Source organism: Martes martes (genome assembly GCF_963455335.1).
Source record: "Martes martes genome assembly, chromosome: 17".
Classification (NCBI taxonomy): Eukaryota; Metazoa; Chordata; class Mammalia; order Carnivora; family Mustelidae; genus Martes; species Martes martes.
The window spans coordinates 57,976,169-57,995,808 of NC_137905.1; the positions used below are offsets into that span (position 1 = coordinate 57,976,169).

Sequence of the window (19,640 nt, forward strand, 5' to 3'; positions counted from 1 at the left end):
ATAACTTAAAATAAATGAAATGAACAACAATCACTCTGGAAGGAAGTAAGGGGTTGCAGGGTAACGAATAATGACATCGGGTCTGATCGGAGATTTTCTAAGGATAAGACATTGAAAAACTCGTGCCAAGGATGTCAAGGATTCCCCGAAATAGGAAAAACAAGAATGGAGAGAAGGATGTTTCAGAAAGAAGGGACTTCGTGTGGGAATTATTTCAGGCTGGAAGGATGTTGGAGTATTTGAGGAAGTAAAAGGGCACCTATGGGGCTCCAGTGGGTATGAGAAAAGGAGCCACGGCATGAGCTAAAACTGCAGTAATTGGCAAGGAACAGAAAATTGGGGGCTTGAGAGCCATGGCAGGACACGTGATGTTTATTCTAAGGATAATGGGAATGTGTCAAGGGCTTTAAGCAGTGGAGTAACCCTTTATGATCGATGATTTCGAAAGACCCCCCCCCCCCCCCACCGCCGCAGCAGCTGCGCGGAGATGAAACAGGAGCGGAGGGAGAGAAGTGACACACGAGTTTATTTCATTTCCTTGGGTGGTATAAAGGCTTGGATCTACAGTAAGGCAAGCTGTAAAGAGAAAGATGTGCAAAATATATCATAGATGTGTTTGTTCTCAGATGGAGAGGTCCCTGGAGGTGGGCAACACGACCAGAGTCCGGGAGTTTGTGTTGCTGGGCTTGTCCACCAGGGCGGACATAAGGGATGTCCTGTTTGCCGTCTTCCTGACCCTCTACGTGCTGACCCTCCTGGAGAACACGCTCATCATCTACCTCGTGTGCAGTCACAGCGAGCTCCGCAAGCCCATGTACTTCTTCCTGGGCAACCTCAGCTGCCTGGAGATGTGCTACGTGTCAGTGACCGTGCCCAGCCTGCTCGTGGGGCTGAGGACCGGACCCTGCCACGTGCCCTTCACAGCCTGCATGACCCAGCTCTTCTTCTTCGTCTCCCTCATCTGCACGGAGTGCACCCTCCTGGCGTCCATGGCCTATGACCGCTACGTGGCCATCTGCTGCCCACTCCACTACCCCCTGCTCATGAGGCCCCAGGTCTGCCTGGGCTTGGCCCTGTCCTCATGGCTTGGGGGGCAGCTGGTCTCAGTGGTCAAGACATCTTGCATCGCCAGCCTGTCCTACTGTGGCCCCAACGTCCTCAACCAATTTTTCTGTGACGTCTCCCCTCTGCTCAACCTGTCCTGCACCCATGTGGCCCTGGCCGAGCTGGTGGACTTCATCTCTGCCATCGTCATCTTCTGTGGGACACTGTTGGTAGCACTGGCCTCCTACTCCGCCATCGGGGTGGCCGTGCTCCGCATGCCGTCAGCCGCCGCCCGGCGCAAGGCCTTTTCCACGTGCGCCTCCCACCTGGTGGTGGTGGGCATCTTCTACTCAGCAGCCCTCTTCATCTACTGCCGTCCCAGCCGCATCAAATCCATGGACCTCAACAAGGTGCTGTCCGTCGTCTACACGGTGCTCACGCCCATGTGCAACCCCGTCATCTACTGCCTGCGGAACAGGGAGGTCCACGTGGCGCTTCGGAAAACTCTCCGCTGGCCTTGATCCCAGTCTCGGGTCATGGAACCTCTCGTCTCCGGACTGAAGATCGGCCATGGCCACGAAATTCCACACAGAATACCGGAAGGGGGAAGAAAAACAGAAGGACTACGTTTCCCATCTAATAAACAAGGAGTTCACGTCAGTGAAGAACAAAGTCTGAATTACCCACGGGAAAAGTGAACAATGTCTATGAGAAAGCAGGTCATCACAGATGAATGACAAGTGACTGGTAAACTCACACGACAAGATGGTCCACCTTATTAGTAAACCAAGAAATGCAAATTTAACCCCATCATTTCATTCCTAGAATGAGAAATGCTTACAGATGTTTCTATATGTCCCCACAAGTAGAGCTAGGTCGTAGATACGGAGGTATTTATAGCAACTTTGTAATGAAAAGAGAATGAGAAACAGCCTAATATCCATCCACAATGGATGGAATAAATATATTATATTCATTCGGAGATAAACACTGGGGCTATTAAATAAAAGGAAATAGAATTGTATCTTTGACATGCTGATATATACATATATAATAAAAAATTAAGACAGGGCTTTTATGTCAATCCCTTTGGACTAGTTATTATCTATCTATATTCTTTTTAAAAGAATATATTTATTTTTTTCTTTATTTAAGAGTACGTGTGCATGTGCAAGTAGGGGGAGGGGTAGAGAGAGAGAACCAAGCAGACTCCACACTGACTGTGGAGCCCGACCTCACCACCCTGAGATCATGACTTGAGCTCAAGTCGAGAGTTGGATGCTCAGCCAACAGAGTCACTCATGTGTCCAACCTATCTATATTCTTAGTAGTGCCTTTTTAAAAAAAGATTTTATTTTTTTTTTATTTGAGAGAGAGAGGGCATGAGAGGAGGGGTAGAGGGAGAGGGAAAAGCAGACTCCCCACTGAGCAGGGAGCCTGAACTGGGGCCCCATCCCAGACACTGGGACCACAACCTGGGCTGAAGGCAGACACTTAGCCAAGTGAGCCACCCAGGTGCCCCGATAGTGCCTTTTAATAACAGAAGCTTTCAATTCTGGTGAAGTCTAAATGATGAATATTTAACCATACAGGTATTATTTTTACATCCTAACAAAATCTGCCTATTTTCTTGGTCACATTGTCCTAGATGGTTTACAGTTTTAGCTTTCTAACTTGTGTGTAGGATGCCACTCAAAAATGTGTGTGTGTGTGAGGTAGAAGTTGAGCTTTATTTTTTCCATATGTAATCCATTTATACCAAAATGATTGCTGGAAAGACCCTCCCATTGAGCTTCATTGGCATCCTTGTCAAACATTAGACTGAGCATCACACTGTGGCTCTACTTCTAGACTATTCTATTCTCTGTGAATCCACTGCTCTATTGTTTCACCAATGTGACATTGTCTTGATTGCTGGAACGTTATTGCAAGAATTACTGTCAGGAATTTTAAGTCCTCCCACTTAGTTCTTTTTCAAGATAGTTTTGGCTCTTCTAGGTTCTTTACATTACCATACAAACTTTAGACTCAGCTATTTATTTCTATAAAAATGCCTCCTTAAATTATAAAGATGACTGCTTTGAGTCTAGAGATCCTTTTGAGGAGAATTGACATTATTTGACAACATCAAGTCTTTCAGATCATAAATATGGCACACCTTTCCATTTACGTAGCCCTTAAAATTTTTGTTGGGTGTGGCTGACCCATGTTTCATTATTTTCAGGTGTACAACAGGGTGACTCCGCAAGTTCAAACACTATGCTGTACTCACCGCGAGTGCAGCTGCCACCTGTCCCTGTACAACCAATTCCCATATCACTGACCCTATTCCCCATGCTGTACCTTTCACCCCTGTTACGTACACATTCCATCACCAGAAGCCTGTGCCTCCCGTTCGCCTTCACCCGGTTAGCCCACCCCCCACCCCTTCCCTCTGGAAACCATCAATTTGTTCTCTGGGTTTGCAGGTCTGAGTCCGCTTTTTGATTGTTTATTTATCCTTTCTATTTCTTAGATGCCACACAGAGTGAAGTCATATGGTGTTTGTCTCTGTCTGACGTCTTTCACTTTGCCTAGTCCCCTCCAGGCCCATCTACGTTGACATGATCTCATCTTTTCTAATGTCTGTGTAACATTCCGGTGTGTATGTGTGCACGTGTGTGTGTGTGTACATGTAAACACCACACATGTCCATGTTCATTCATCTGTGGGGGACTCTGACGTGGCTCCCGTATTTAGCACGTTGAGCCTGTAGCTGTCCTGTCAGCAATGTTTCAGATCACTTACTGTGGAGGTCACGTGTGTCTTTCCGTCAATTTATTTCCATGTATTTAGTGTTTTCAATACTTTTGTGTACTTAATCGTTCTGTAAATTTTATTTTCCCATCGCCACCTCTAGCATTTAGAAACAAAACTGGTTTCTGTGCACTTGTCCTGGATCCTACAATCTTCCTAATCTCAGATACTAGCTCTAACATGTGCTTCGTAGATTCCTTAGGATTTTCTGTGAAAATAATCAAGTTACCTGCAAATAATAATGCCTTTCCTTCTTTTTCCCAATTTCTATACCTGTTCTGTCCCTCTTCATGGACCGTGAATAGTTGACACACCAAGCCATGGGAGCTGCAACCCCACGGGAACCCACTCAGCACTCGTGCGTTTGCAGCTCCCAGGGCTCGGTGTGTAAACTACACACGGTCCAAGAAGAGAGACGGACACTCGTGCAGACCCACGAATGCGGAGTGGGTTCCCATGGGGCTGCTTCTGGTCCTGTTGGACACACCCGGGCATTGCCTGGAGGTGCTGTGCTCTCCAGTTACCCTGTGTGCAGCTCATCGGAGCCTGGAGCAGGGGCCGGGCCAACACGTGAGTCTAAGAGGACGGCAAAGGGCAGCACGACACAATCGGCGGCTATGACAGACACCGCCACTCTCAGCACCTCAGCACGCTGGTTTCGGTCTCGCCTGTGCCATGATTCCATGCAGCTTGCCAAGGGGGGCCCTCCCTCCTGCAGCTGCCCAGGGACCCAGAGTCTTTCCTTATAGCCCCCGTTATCCTCCAGAGTCTTGGGGCTCCCACCGAAACTCTGATCGTAGACAGGCAGGGAAAGAGAGAGGGAGAGGCAATGAGAAGGAGGCATCACCCGAGGTTTGCAGGGCCAGGTCTGGCAGTTGTAGGTGTCACTGCTGCCCACACGTCATTGGCCAGGAATGAGTCACATGGTCATACCGATGTGCAAGGGATGCTGGGAGATGCAGTTTAGGGGCACGCTCCTGATTCTGCCCCATCGCTGCTAGACACACAAACGTGCACAGAAAGAGTAGTGTCGTTTCTCATCCGTGAGTTCTGGAAAATGGAGATCATTTAAGAGAATGAGTGTGATTAAAGGGGTATAAAATGTGCATTCTCAGATGTCTTTGATGGGAGTGTAAATCCATGCAGTGTTTTCAGAGAGTAATTTTGTAACGTGGACAAAGATGATGAATATACATTGACCAGCAGTCCGACTTCTAGTTGTGTATTACAGAGCTATTTTTGCGTGTGGGCAGAATGAGCATGCCAGGATTTCTATGGAAGCAAGGTCTGCACTAGCAGAAACTGGACAGCTCTACAAATATCCCCTAATACAGAACTGGAAAATACGTTAGGGTCATTACGGGCCACCTCCGTTCCAGACTCTTCTTCCCTCCGCCGTGCCCTCTGACCACACATCCCTAATGTGCCACGGTCAAGCATTCCAAAGCTTGAGCAATTGCCTTTAAGAAAAACTTCGTCAGGGCGGGGGCCGGATATTAGCCTCCCCCAACGCCCAAATCGACAAACATCTCAGTGCCAAGAATACAGAAATAAGAGTCTCTTCTCTGTGTGAGATCACATTTTAGTGGTGCAAGAGAAAAGCAAGGAAGGACTGATAATAAAGCCAATAAGAGCCATCTTAGTGTCAGGAGCTAAGCAGGTTTTAGACCTTAGGGAAAGACTTAACATAAATTGACTGTTGTGTGTCCATTACTGGGCTAGATCTGTATACATCTGTATTAGTGTAACTTCAGACCCTCTCTGAGAAGGGCATGTGATCTCCATCTGACAGGTATCAACAACACAACCAATAACCACCAGTTCCTGAGCTCCTGATACGTGCTGGGAACCATCATAGGTGCTCCATGGGCACTGATGAGCTTAATCTTCCGGGCCACCATCATCCTCCCTGTTTCATAGATGGGGACACGGAGACTCAGGGAGGTCCGAGTCACACAACCTCTGGATGACAGATGAGGAATTCAAATTCAGATTCTCGCGCTCCAAGTTCCAGGACATCCCTCCAACTGGAGATGGAGTGTGGGCACTCAGTCAAATTCCTGGATACCTGCTGGGGACCAAGCCATGTTTACCTTAGCACACTTCTCCCTCAGGGGGGAGGAAAGGGTTAATTCCTGCTGTCTGGAAAAGACAAAGTGGGTGAGAGCTTCTCTACGCAGGTGAACATGAGCTTGAGAGAGGAGCTGGAGTTCATTCGGAGGGGAAGGAAAAAGAGTCTGGACAGAAGGACCGACATGGGCATAGACGTGTAAAATGCATCGTGTGGTGCTTGCGTGTCTAGGATAAAGCTATGCAAGTACTTGCACGAGTAGTTAAAGTATTTTAATCTTCATTCCCTTAAAGGATGGGAGGAGCAGAGGACATAGTGGAGAGAATGTGGTCACACATTAGCTCAGAAGTATTTTGTGGTGTTTGTTGACCGCAGCATATGATAGACCAATGGTTTTACGGTTCCTGAAAGAATGCGGTGTTATAGCTATGGGCGCATTACTTTTAAATCTATGTCACCTGATCACACAAAAGGAGAAAAGAAAAGGGTAAAATTGAATTTGAGAGTTCTCCCTCCAGTTTTGTGTTGGGCATTCCAGGAAGGGAGAGACCTGCTCAGTGGGGGTCCATGGCCTAGAGAGGAAAAGATGTGTTTCAGGCATAGAACGCCTACGAGTACACGCTAACTCCGGCGGCGAAGATGTCCAGCAGGCTGTGGGGAAAGGGTATTTCGAGTTTCTCTGTGAGCTGGAAGAATGTTCTGTCTCTCCGTTTCTTGTCTTGTTTCAAGCAGAGGTGATCTTGTAACACTTCGGAGAGACTGAGCTCAGACCTCCCTCCTGCACTGCGGTCCCAAATCTCCAGGTTCCCATCTCTGAACACCCAAGGGCTGCTCATCTCTCGCTGTGATAATGTGTACTTGTCAGTTTCGGGGTCATTATCTCAGACTCCTGGGAGCAGCTTGAGAGCAGGAATTACGTCTCACTCAGCACTGCGATGCCAGCACCCGCACAAATCCTCGCCTCTATTATGGGCTCCATCTGCGTGAGAACGGACTTGGAGCCAACCTCAGCGGCGAGCCACCCTCCCAAGCCCCAGTACAATTCATGAAACGTTTTCTCTTCCATCTTCTCTGTAAATCCACAGAGATCAGGACAGCCCCCTAAGGTCCATCTGTTGGATTTAAACTGTTGCTTCCGCTCGCAGCTGGCTGGAAGGACAGAGTTCTCCCGGCCGCTCAGAGAGCACGGGGGTGTGGACTGGAGAGAGGCGGGTGAAGCCATCGCTCAGGACCAGAGACAGCTTCTCCCAAACCTTTCTGACGTCCTGAGTTGACGGACCAACTCTGCAAGTCACTGGCGTCTTCACTCAGGTCCAGGGACAGGAGATGAGTATCTTTGCTCCCCAGAGTCTCCTTTAGAGAAGAAAAGCGGGACCTGCGTCCCCTTAGCTGAGAGGTAAGAAAACACGATCACCTGATTTGGGAACGAAAAAAAGAGAAGAGCAGAAAAGTTCTCCCTCCTGCCGGTCACCTGTGGGGTGCTCGGCACTGCTGGTCCCATGGAGCCTCCCCGAGATTCAGAGCCCAGGACAGTGTAGACGGTCCCGACGGCAGATGAGGACACGGGGGGCAGAGTCAGAGCCCTGGTCTAGGGCAGGGACCGAGCCCGGGCTGGAACCAGTTTCTGTCTGATCCCCAAGCCCTTCTCTTAACCGGAATGACAGGATATTTTAAACTGAGGCTTCTAAAGGAAATGTGTCAGGTCCGTACTGGCAGTAAAGACCACACGGCGTGGCACACCTAGCTGGCGGGCCGTGGAGTGTGCGACTCCTGGTCTCGGGTGTGTGAGCTCGGCCCCGTGTTGGGTGTAGCGATTACTTTTAAAAAATAAAATCTTAAAAAAAATCCCATGGCACAGAACATGAGAGGAACTATCAAAGGGAATCCCATAGGATAAAGGTAAGTGTTCTTTGTTAGATTTCTGTTTTACGTGCGTGTGTGTGTGTGTGCACACGCGTGCACATGTCATCGCGATGGGTAACAGAGTGAATGTATTTCTTAGCTGCGACAAGGGTAGAAATTCATGAGAGCGACCGCACTCCATTTTCCTGCGTGTGGATCTTGTGCACGTAGAGCGCAGGGAGGAAATGACAGCCGTGTTCACACAGTATCTTCTTCATTCCCGATGGAAATATTGTTACCATTGTCGGTGTAGTTAACTGGGCCTGAGAGAGATTAAGCATCTAGCTCATGGTTACACAGCGAGCAAGCTGCTGGTCATAAACTTCTCTGCAGGGGCAAGATCCGGGTCCGCCACAAGGACCTCTCAGACCCTTGGTGCAACCGAGGTGTGACAATTGTGTGTGCAATGCGCCGAAAATGTTTGAATCCTCCCTGGGAGCCCAGCTCCTTCTCCGGTATATGTCCCCATTCTTCAGAAGATTAATCAAGGGCGTTCTAGAGCTCCTAATGTCATCAGAGCGGCAAGAGAGCCTCAAGCAGCCTTCCAGACGGAGTGAAGGTAAGATTGGAGCAGCTAGAAGGGAGAGGTGGTGGGCAAAAGCAGGGCCAGGGTACAGCAGAGCGGGCAGAGGAGTCCAGCAGAGAAGAGGAAGTCCATGGCCAAAGGCTGTAGCAGCAATTCATTTTCAGAACCAAGGACAGGACCCTGTCCACCCTGTTCGCTGCTCAGGCCTCGTTCAGGACCAAGAACAGCCCAACCGGCCAGGTGGCCTTGTTCAGAGCTAAGAATGTCCACCCCAGTCAGAAGCTGGTCTGAAAAGACCTGTAAGCACCAGCATTGCTGCTTTTGTCTTTCCCTGACAGACTTCCTTCACTTAGCAGCACACCTTCTTGTTCCCTCCGTGTCGCTGCAAATGGCAAGATTTCTTTCTTTTTTATGGCTGCATAATATTCCTTTGTGTATATACACCACATCTTTATTCATTCGTCAGTCGATGGACACTTGGGCTGCTTCCACAAATCACCATATTGTACACCTGAAGCTAATACAACACTGCATGTTAACTATATTGGAATTTACCTATAGCATAAAATAATAAAAATAAAGACATGACGACTCCTTTGTACACATTAGCTATTGTATGAACATGACTGTTCATCTTCGAAGCCCCTGCGTGCTCTTCCTAGACCACTCCTCCCTGGTAAGATGTATCCTTCCCAAATTTTGGGCTCATTATTCTCCTATTTTATTTTGCCACATGACTTTGCATCCCTAAACAATGTATTTCTTAAAAACTGTTGCACAGTTTGACTTCTATCTAAAAGGAATTGTGAGTGTTTGCACAATTATGTAACTTTTCCTTTTTGGTTCAATACAACACTTCTGAGATTGATTTATTCATAACATTGATGTGGTTCGGATTGACTCATTTATTTATAGAATAGTATTCCATTATATAACAAGATCATAATTTATTTATCAGTTCTATTGCTGGACACTTGGGATGTGTGCAGTCTCCTTTTTTCTTTTTTTCTAGTAAAGCAGTGTTGCTGTGAACAGCACTTAACTCCAGATGTGTGCTTGGACATACAATTTCTGGAACATGGTCACATCTTAAAACTTACTACCTGATGCCAAATTGTTTTCTGAAGTGAGCATACAATTCAGACTCCCAGCAATTGTGTATAAAAGTTCTCATTATTAAACTTAATATTTTCAGACATTTATGTTTGTGCCAATTCCGTGGATGTTAAGGGGTATCTAATTTTGGTTTTAATTTACATTTCTTTGGCTCCTAATGAGATGAGCGTTTTTCCATGGTTCGAGTGATGAAATATTCTTTGGTGAGGTATGCTTTCAGGACTTTCCCTCCAATCTTCAGTGGAAATAAGCTATTTTGCATATTAATTGACCAATTTCTTCGTATATCCTGCATAGGGATCCTTGTTACTCATTGGTATCGCAGAAATGTTTCTCCAGTTTGTGACTTCTCATTGTTTTCTGGTGATCAAATTTTTTTTTGATGATTAGACTTTTATGTTTTATTTTTTAAACATTTTAAAAGTTTATTTATTGAAGAGATCTCTACACTCAGTGTGGAGCTTGAAAGAAAGAAATCCAACCTAGAAAAGACCACTTAGTCATCAAAAGAAAAGAAAGAATGATCAGCGCTCTCACCTCCATTTTACAGACAAGATAACTGAGGCTCATGAAGGTTGTCTCGCTGAACATCACAGATTTGCTGAGCAAAACTGTGGAAGTTTTTCGATTCCGCTTTTGCAACTTCCCAGCTCAGTGGTCCTCCTGACAACAGTCAGCCTATGGCACGTTCAGTGGCTCTCGGTGCCCCGATGCTCTTCCTCTTTTACTGTTTTTCTCCTGCCTGGATCACAGGCTCCACTAACCTATTTCTTTCTGCACCCAGATGGAGAGGTCCCTGGAGTCGGGCAACATGACCAGAGTCCGGGAGTTTGTGTTGCTGGGCTTGTCCACCAGGGCGGACATAAGGGATGTCCTGTTTGCCGTCTTCCTGACCCTCTACGTGCTGACCCTCCTGGAGAACACGCTCATCATCTACCTCGTGTGCAGTCACAGTGAGCTCCGCAAGCCCATGTACTTCTTCCTGGGCAACCTCAGCTGCCTGGAGATGTGCTACGTGTCAGTGACCGTGCCCAGCCTGCTCGTGGGGCTGAGGACCGGACCCTGCCACGTGCCCTTCACAGCCTGCATGACCCAGCTCTTCTTCTTCATCTCCCTCATCTGCACGGAGTGCACCCTCCTGGCGTCCATGGCCTATGACCGCTACGTGGCCATCTGCCGCCCACTCCACTACCCCCTGCTCATGAGGCCCCAGGTCTGCCTGGGCTTGGCCCTGTCCTCATGGCTTGGGGGGCTGCTGGTCTCGGTGGTCAAGACATCTTGCATCGCCAGCCTGTCCTACTGCGGCCCCAATGTCCTCAACCACTTCTTCTGTGACGTCTCCCCTCTGCTCAACCTGTCCTGCACCCATGTGGCCTTGACCGAGCTGGTGGACTTCATCTCTGCCATCGTCATCCTCTGGGGTTCCCTCCTTGTGGCCATAGCCACCTATGTGGCCATTGGGAGGGCTGTGCTCCGCATGCCGTCAGCCGCTGCCCGGCACAAAGCCCTCTCCACCTGTGCCTCCCACCTGGTGGTGGTGGGCATCTTCTACTCAGCCACTCTCTTCATCTATGCCCGTCCCAGTCGCATAGAAGCCATGGACCTCAACAAGATGCTGTCCGTCATCTACACGGTGCTCACGCCCATGTGCAACCCCATCATCTACTGCCTGCGGAACAGGGAGGTGCAGGCAGCGTTCCGTAGAACCCTACACAGGTCCCGAAGCTGACCAGCTGAGCAGGGCATGGGGAGATCTCAGGTTATCAATACTTTTCATTTTTATTGAGATATAATTCACATCTCATATACTTCACCTTTTAAAACGTGCAGTTCAGTGGGTTTTAGTATGTTCACAAGGTTGTGCGCCCATCATATTGATGTAAATGTTGGGTGTTCATCCTTTCTGATGCCTGAGTAATATTCCATTGTATATATGGACCACATCTTCTTTATCCATTCATCTGTTGAAGGACATCTTGGCTCCTTCCACAGTTTGGCAATTGTGGACATTGCTGCTATCTGATGGTTATTAAGGAGGGCACGGATTGCACAGAGCACTGGATGCTAACACAAACAATGAACTATGGAACACTACATCAAAAACTAATGATGTACTCTATGGTGACTAGCTTAACATAATTAAAAAATTGTTTAAAACAAGAAATTAAAATAAGAGTTGCATACTCTACTGACTGAGCCAGCCAGGTGCCCCAATAAATTTTTAAATTTTTAAAATTTAAACACAAGAATTCTTGAAGAGTAAAAACACTTTCTTCAAATTTCAAGATTAATACAAGTTACTAACTGAAATTGGTACAATGCTTCTGGAGGCCAATTTGGCAATATGCATCAAAATCTTGAATGTGTGTGGGCTTTGACAGCATACCTGTTAAGAAGCTTTTGCTAAGAAAATAAGTTAGGATGCTTGCAGCAATGAATTTTGTGCTTTTGCTTTTTTATATTAATTTTTTAAAAAGTAGGCTCCTTGCCTGGCGTGGAGCCCAAGGCAGGGCTTGAACTCACCACCCTGAGATCAAGACCTGAGCTGAGGTCAAGAATCGGATGCTCGACCCACTGAGCCACCCTGGCACCCCTCCTATGTGCTCTTAACTGATAACTACTGGGAGAAAATTATATTTGACGATGCAGGAGCAGTCAAAGTAAGTTGCAGCAGAGCCGCACAACGGAATCCTAAGGTGTCATGAAAAATAACTCCTGTAAGTACATTTACTGCCATGACCAATGTCAATTACACATTGTGATGTGGAAAATTCGGGTTACCAGATAACTACATTCTAATGTCTAAATGCAGTGTGTGTACATAGGGATATAGGAGAGAATGTGAAAATCAATTCCATATAAATGTTTATGGTAATTGCCACTATGTGAGAGATGTTGGGAGGGCTTTGCTTTCATTTTCATTGTGTTGTATTTTGTCAATTTTTTTGTGGCAAGGACACATTGCTTTTGTCATAAAAATGTATTTTTCAATGAAAAAGTCACTTTAATCTCTGTCTCTTGTGGCCATGAGACCGAGCTGAACCTCCTTAACCAGGAATTCGAGATCCCACACTAGACGTCAGCCCACACTAGACTTTCAGCCACACTAGACTCAACATTACACAGACATTTCAAGTCTGTCACGTCTATGCCTTCGGGCAAGCCGTTCCATCAGAATGCCATGATCTTCCTTGTGCTCCCTGTGCATGCTGACCCCTTCAAGGTCTGGCTTCCAGGGCCCTTTGTTAGGGAGTGTTCCCTAATGGCCCTGGTACTGAGGCACGAGTGCGTCTCTCCTCTTTCCATTTTTCTTTGGCTCTCACTTCACACAAGGGAGAATATGCAGACCACAACCAGAGCGCTGTAAAAGCAGGACCCCATCGCTCTCGTTCAGTGATGCCAGCGCTCAGAAAAAGGCCTGGTATGTGTCAACTGCTCGGTGAATTTGGTCCAATAAATAAGTGAACAATTCATTGAAGAAAGATAAAGTCTTCATGCTCTCCATCCTTTCAAAGATTCATGACTATTATAATACCTGCTGCTTGTAGGGAATTTGCTTAATTCCAGACCCTATGCAAAACCCCATATACAGATCAGTCGCATTTTAAGCCTTCCAGCCACACTGTGAGGGAGGTACGTGTGACAGAGAGTGTCGTCATCTCCCAACATCAGTCCTTCCTTCTGCTTTTAGTAATAGAGCCACCAGATCTCAGCTGCAAACACAGCCACCCAGAAAACAATGTTTCCCAGCTCCTCTCTTGTCCTTACATGGGGTCATATGAGTACGCGCTGGACAAAGTTTTACGTTATGTTCTTTAGAGGAAAGACACTTTCCTTGTACTTCCTTTGCTCTCCTTCTCTCCTGGTTGGAACACAGACATGACGGCTGGGACTGGAGCTGCTGTCTTGGATCCTGACCTGGAAGCTTCACGCTGAGAATGGTAGAGCAAGAGAGAGGGGACTCAGGTTCTCTGACATTTTGGACTGTCTTATCAACCCCCAAATAATGCTGTGACATTGATGAGAAATTGGTTCCATCCTGCTTAAGCAACTATTTTTCGGCTGAACCCATCACCTAACCGATATGATGCTGTATTAGTCAGCTATCGCTACAATACTGCTGTGTAACAACAATCCAGAACAATGTTCAGTGGCTTCAATAGCACACATTCCCCCCCCCCTGGATTGTGGATCTGTGGCTGACTGGTGGTGTTCTGCTTCAGGCTGTGGGTCAGGTTTAGTTCTGTTCCATTTGTTTCCTATCACAGAAGTAGGATATGCTCTTTTCAAGCCAAGAAGCGAGAAGGCAGTAGACACAGTTAGTGCTTCTTTAAAAAAAAAAAAAAAATATATATATATATACACACATATACACACACACACACATATATACATATATATATACATATACATATATATATACACACACACACACACATACACACACACACACACACATATATATATATGAGAGAGAGCATGAGCGCTCTCTCTCTCTCTATATATATATATATCTCTCTCTATATATATATGTATATGTATATATACATATATATATGTGTATATATATATATATAGAGAGAGAGCTCATATATATATATATACACATATATATACACACACACACACACACACACATACACACACACACACACACATATATATATTAGAGAGAGAGCATGAGCAGGGGAAGGGGCAGAGAGACAGGGAGAGAGAGAATCCAAAAGCTCATAGTCCCCACTGAGCACAGAGCCCCACACAGGGTTCAATGCCAGGACCCTGAGATCATGACCTGAGCTGAAACCAAGAGTCAGCCGCTTAACTGACTGAGCCACCCAGGTGCCCCAGGTAGTGCTTCTTCAGGCACCAGCTCAGAATTCTCAATCTGATCCACAGTCCACTAGCCAAAGTGAATTATATGGTCATGCAAAAGTCACTGGGAACAAGGAAGTATGTTTTATCCAGAGTAGTCATGATAAGGGCAGTGAGTAGAGGAATTGTGAGAAAATACTACAATACACCTGAAATAATTCTATTATTTGTATCTTATATAAGTAAGTTAGGATCAAGAGATTTTTAAAACCATTTAATTGAGGTACAGTTGATATGTAAAAAGCCCTACATATTAACATACATGACTTTAAACTAGGATCTTAAAGAGAAATCTGCATTCCCACGTTCATTGTAGCATTATTCACAGTAGCCAAGATGTAGAAACAAGCTAAATGTCCACTGACAGATGAAGGGATAAAGAAAATGTGACATATATTTACAATGGTATATTGTTTAGTCCCCCTGCCAAAAGCAGGGAGTTCTTGCCATTTGCAACAACGTGATGAACCTGGAGAACATTATGGTAAGTGAAACCAGCCAGACACAGAAAGACACTACATGGTATCCTTTTAGGGAGCAGAGATCTGGTGCCCATCCCTAGCTAAGGAGGCTCAATTCTCCAGGCAAGCCAAGATCATGAGCATCCAGGACCACAAGGTACCTGAGTCAGATGGGCACAAAAGAAGTTGTGTCATTACAGCTAATGCCTGTGTGACCTTGAGCCACTTACCACAATCCTCTGAATGCTGGCTTCCTCATCGCTAATTGGGAATAGTCATCTACCTACCCCACGATGACTGATTTATCACATGAGGTAAAAGTTACAGAGTGGTTTGCATCAGCTAAAGGGAGGGAGGAAGTTGTATCAACTGATACTACATATTTTCCAAACTATTTGAACTAAATCGTCTCATTTCACAGATGATATTACTTAACATACTACTTCTGTCCCTTAGCAATGCCTGTGTGACACAGGCATACAGAGAATTTCCATGGCCATTTTAAAGGTTTTCAAGACGTGTCTCCAAAGGCAAGGGAAACAGGCAAAAATGAACATTTGGGACTTCATCAAGATCAAAAGCTTCTGCACAGCAAAGGAAACAGTCAACGAAACTAAGAGGCAACCTACAGAATGGGAGAAGATATTTGCAGATGATACTACAGATAAAGGGTTGGTATCCAGGATCTATAAAGAACTTCTCAAAGTCAACACTCAAAAAACAAATAAACTGGTCAAAAAATAGGCAGAAGACATGAACAGACAGTTCTCCAAAGAAGATATACAAATGGCTAACAGACACATGAAAAAAAGCTCAATATCACTAACCATCAGGGAGATTCAAATCAAAACCACAATGAGATCCTACCTCACACCAGTTCGAATGGCAAAAATTAACAAAACAGGAAACAACAAGTGTTGGTGAGGATGTGGAGAAAGGGGAACTCTCTTCCATTCTTGGTGGGAATGCAAGCTGGTGCAGCCACTCTGGAAAACAGTGTGGAGGTTCCTCAAGATGTTAAAAATAGAGCTACTCTATGACCCTGCAATTGCACTACTAGGGATTTACCCCAAAGATACAGATGTAGTGAAAAGAAGGGGCACATGCACCCCAACGTTCGTAGCAGTGATGTCCACAACAGCCAAACTGTGGAAGGAGCTGAGATGCCCTTCAGCAGATGAACGGATAAAGATGTGGTCCATATATACAGTGGAATATTACTCAGTCATCAGAAAGGATGAATACCTACCAGTTACATGGACATGGACGGGACTGGAGGGGATCACACTGAGTGAAATAAGTCAGTCAGAGAAAGACAATTATCATATGGTTTCAGTCATATGTGGAACGTAAGGAATAACACGGAGGGCATTAGGGGAAGAGAGGGAAAACTGAAGGGAGGAGATCGGAGTGGAAGACAAACCATGAGAGACTATGGAATCCAGGGAACAAACAGGGTTTCACAGGGGAGGGAGGCGGGGAGAGGGGGCAACAAGGTGATGGGTACTGGGGGGACACATGTTGTGATAGGCACTGGGTGTTATACGCAACTAATGAATCACCATGCAGAGAGATCAGGAGGTCTCACACTAGGAATTCAGTGGTTTGGCCTCTAAGTGACGTAATTGTTTGTTGGCCTGAAGAATTCACATGACATTGCTCATACACCAAGAGCCCAGAAAGTGCCATCTCACATGTCCCCGGCAGGTGGTGGGCTGGAATCACTGAGGAAGAGCATTAACAACTATCTCAGTACGTACAGCACAAAGATAAAACGGCAATTGCCATATCCAAGTGTATGTGAATTTAAACTTTGATTACTATTGGCCAATTGTTCTACAAAGACACTGCCTCAATCTACAGTCCTACAGTGTCTCAGGGAGTGCCTCCCCACCCCCCACCAACCAACAATGGGTTTTCTCAAATAACTTTTTAAAAAATTTGCTCTGCAGTTACTTTGATTTTCATGAGAAATGAAAGTCGTGGTGCAAGTTGAGTATCATTCCATAGGTTTATTGGCCTTTCTTACTACTTAAAAACCCGAACTATTAAGTTATTCATCTTTGTGAAAATAGTCCTGAATGGGTATCTTTGTAGCTCAGATTTTGCTCATTTCCTTCATTTGTTCCTTCAAGATAAATTCCCAATGTGGACTTGCTGGATGCAACGGCATTCAGATTCTCAAGACTTTCTGTATTTATTAACAATGCGCCCTTCTACAATGCACCAGTCTATACGGTCACGAACAACAGCAGAACGTGCTCCTTTCCCTGGAGGTACTGTCAACACGAGTTTTTACTACTTAAATTAAAAATTAAAGTATGCACGATAGATAAGTGGATCAAATCAACACACTGGGGGCGCCTGGGTGGCTCAGTGGGTTAAAGCCTCTGCCTTCGGCTCAGGTCATGATCCTGGGGTCTTGGGATCGAGCCCCACGTCGAGCTCTCTGCTCAGCAGGGAGCTGCTTCCTCCTCTCTCTCTGCCTGCTTCTCTGCCTACTTGTGATCTCTGTCAAATAAAAAAGTAAAATCTTAAAAAAAAAATCAACACACTGTACACCTTAAATTTACACGTTCTATGCCAATTATATCTCAACAAGGTGGGAAAAAGTAAAAATAAGTTTAAAATAAATTTCAGATGCGCTAGTGTGATGAGTCATCCCATAGAAGGTCATTCTTAGAATTTCTATTTTCTCCTATAATACGTTTATTTATTCAATTATAAAGGTCATACAAGCTTATTGCTAAATATTCAAATATATAAAATGGAAAATATGGGTGTCCTGTGGTTTTACGCCTAAAAACCGCTTGGTATATACCCTTTCTGGTGCCTTTCTAGGTATGTGGTAGCATGAATAACTATTGCAATCAGTGTCTTTATCATTGCTGTTTCACAAAACTTTGACATATTCATGTATTGCTTCTTCCATCTTTGACTCAAACACAGACCACCTCCCCACCACAGTATCTAGTAGGTATCAGTGGTTTAGTTCAATTTCTTCGATGGATCCGTGTTATTTCATAGTATGGATACAATGTAATATATTTAAATCATATCCTGTTGGTGGGCATTTGAATTATTTCCAGTAATTTCCAATAAAATAACATTTATTCCAAAGCTTACAATTTTGCAATGGACATTCTTGTACATACGTTCTGAATGATGGTGTTTCCACAATATTCTTCAAGAGGCATGGAGGAAATTGCTGTCCTCGAATTAAATTTCTTAGAGAGGTTGCCCATTTTTTTGGTAGAGACCGTCAGTCACCTGTTTCCTTGACTAACCTTCCTCTTCATGACCGTGTTTCCTTTGCTTTTCTCTTGGAGTTTCCCTATTTTTCTCATTTATTTTAAGAACATCTTTATCCATTTTGTTGCAAATATTTTCTCCCAGGTTTCTCTTTGCCTTTCAGCTTGTGTGTGCGCATTTGGCTGTGATAGTTTTATTGTTTAAGTTTTTATTCGAATTCCAGTATAGTGAATGGACAGTGTAATAGTAGTTTCTGGTGTACAACAGAGTGATTCAACACTTCCATCCATCACCCGGTGCTCATCAGGATGCGTGCCCTCCTTCCTCCCCATCATCTCCTTAACCCCCGCAGACCTCCCCTCTGGTGACCATCATTTGCTCTCTTCGAATCAGGAGTGAGCAAGGTTGGTTCTCACTGAAGGGACCCAGCGTGAGTGGAGAGTTCTCTGCAGCACCACGTGGACCTCCCTGTTCCGCAGGCAGTAGATGACGGGGCTGCACATGGGTGTGAGCATCGTGTAGACGACGGACAGCACCTTGTTGAGGTCCATGGGGCTGATGCGGCTGGGGCGGGTATACATGAAGAGGACCACGGCGTAGAAGATGCCCACCACCACCAGGTGGGAGGCGCAGGTGGAGAGAGCTTTGCGGCGGGCGGCTGCAGATGGCATGTGAAGTACTGTCCTCCCAATGGCCACGTAGGAGGCCAGAGCAACCAGTAACGACCCACAGAAGATGACGATGGCAGAGATGAAGTCCACCAGCTCGGTCAGGGCCACATGGGTGCAGGACAGGTTGAGCAGAGGGGAGACGTCACAGAAGAAGTGGTTGAGGACGTTGGGGCCGCAGTAGGACAGGCTGGCGATGCAAGATGTCTTGACCACCGAGACCAGCAGCCCCCCAAGCCATGAGGACAGGGCCAAGCCCAGGCAGACCTGGGGCCTCATGAGCAGGGGGTAGTGGAGTGGGCGGCAGATGGCCACGTAGCGGTCATAGGCCATGGACGCCAGGAGGGTGCACTTGGTACTAATGAGAGCTATGAATAGAAAAAGCTGAATTATGCAGGCAGTGAAAGACACATGGCATGGACTGGACCTCAGCCCCACGAGCAGGCTGGGCACGGTCACTGACACGTAGCACATCTCCAGGCAGCTGAGGTTGCCCAGGAAGAAGTACATGGGCTTGCGGAGCTCGCTGTGACTGCACACGAGGTAGATGATGAGCGTGTTCTCCAGGAGGGTCAGCACGTAGAGCGTCAGGAAGACGGCAAACAGGCCGATCCTTATGCCTTGCCTGGTGGACAAGCCCAGCAAGACAAACTCCTGGACTCTGGTCATGTTGCCCGACTCCAGGGACCTCTCCATCTGGGTGCAGAAAGAAACAGGTTAGTGGAGACCGCGATCCAGGCAGGAGCAAAATGGGAGAAGAGGAAGAGCATCGGGGCACCGAGAGCCACTGCACGTGCCGTAGGCTGACCGTTGTCAGGAGGACCGCTGAGCTGGGACGTTGCAAAACCGGAATCGAAAAACTTCCACCTGTGCTTAGCAAATGTGTGATGTTCAGCAAGACAACCTTCATGAGCCTCAGTTATCTTGTCTGT

At 46.2% G+C, this 19,640-nt stretch overlaps 3 protein-coding genes across 3 annotated transcripts; 2 read left to right on the top strand and 1 right to left on the bottom strand.

Annotated features, from left to right (window-relative positions):
• Positions 1-623: 623 nt before the first annotated feature.
• On the top strand, positions 624-1,565 carry LOC308357932 (olfactory receptor 6Z7-like; the record flags this gene model as incomplete). Its single annotated transcript, XM_080827823.1, has 1 exon — positions 624-1,565. Exon 1 carries the CDS (start codon positions 627-629, stop codon positions 1,563-1,565), a length of 939 nt encoding a protein of 312 aa, XP_080683949.1. The 5' UTR covers positions 624-626.
• An 8,664-nt stretch (positions 1,566-10,229) lies between these two features.
• Positions 10,230-11,184, top strand: LOC308358099 (olfactory receptor 6Z7-like; the record flags this gene model as incomplete). Its single annotated transcript, XM_080828116.1, has 1 exon — positions 10,230-11,184. The coding sequence occupies exon 1, from the start codon at positions 10,240-10,242 to the stop codon at positions 11,182-11,184; it is 945 nt and encodes a 314-aa protein (XP_080684242.1). The 5' UTR covers positions 10,230-10,239.
• Positions 11,185-18,429: 7,245 nt separating this feature from the next.
• On the bottom strand, positions 18,430-19,414 carry LOC308358098 (olfactory receptor 6Z7-like; the record flags this gene model as incomplete). The annotated part of the gene is made up of 1 exon (XM_080828115.1): positions 18,430-19,414. The coding sequence occupies exon 1, from the start codon at positions 19,402-19,404 to the stop codon at positions 18,430-18,432; it is 975 nt and encodes a 324-aa protein (XP_080684241.1). The 5' UTR covers positions 19,405-19,414.
• Positions 19,415-19,640: the final 226 nt, after the last annotated feature.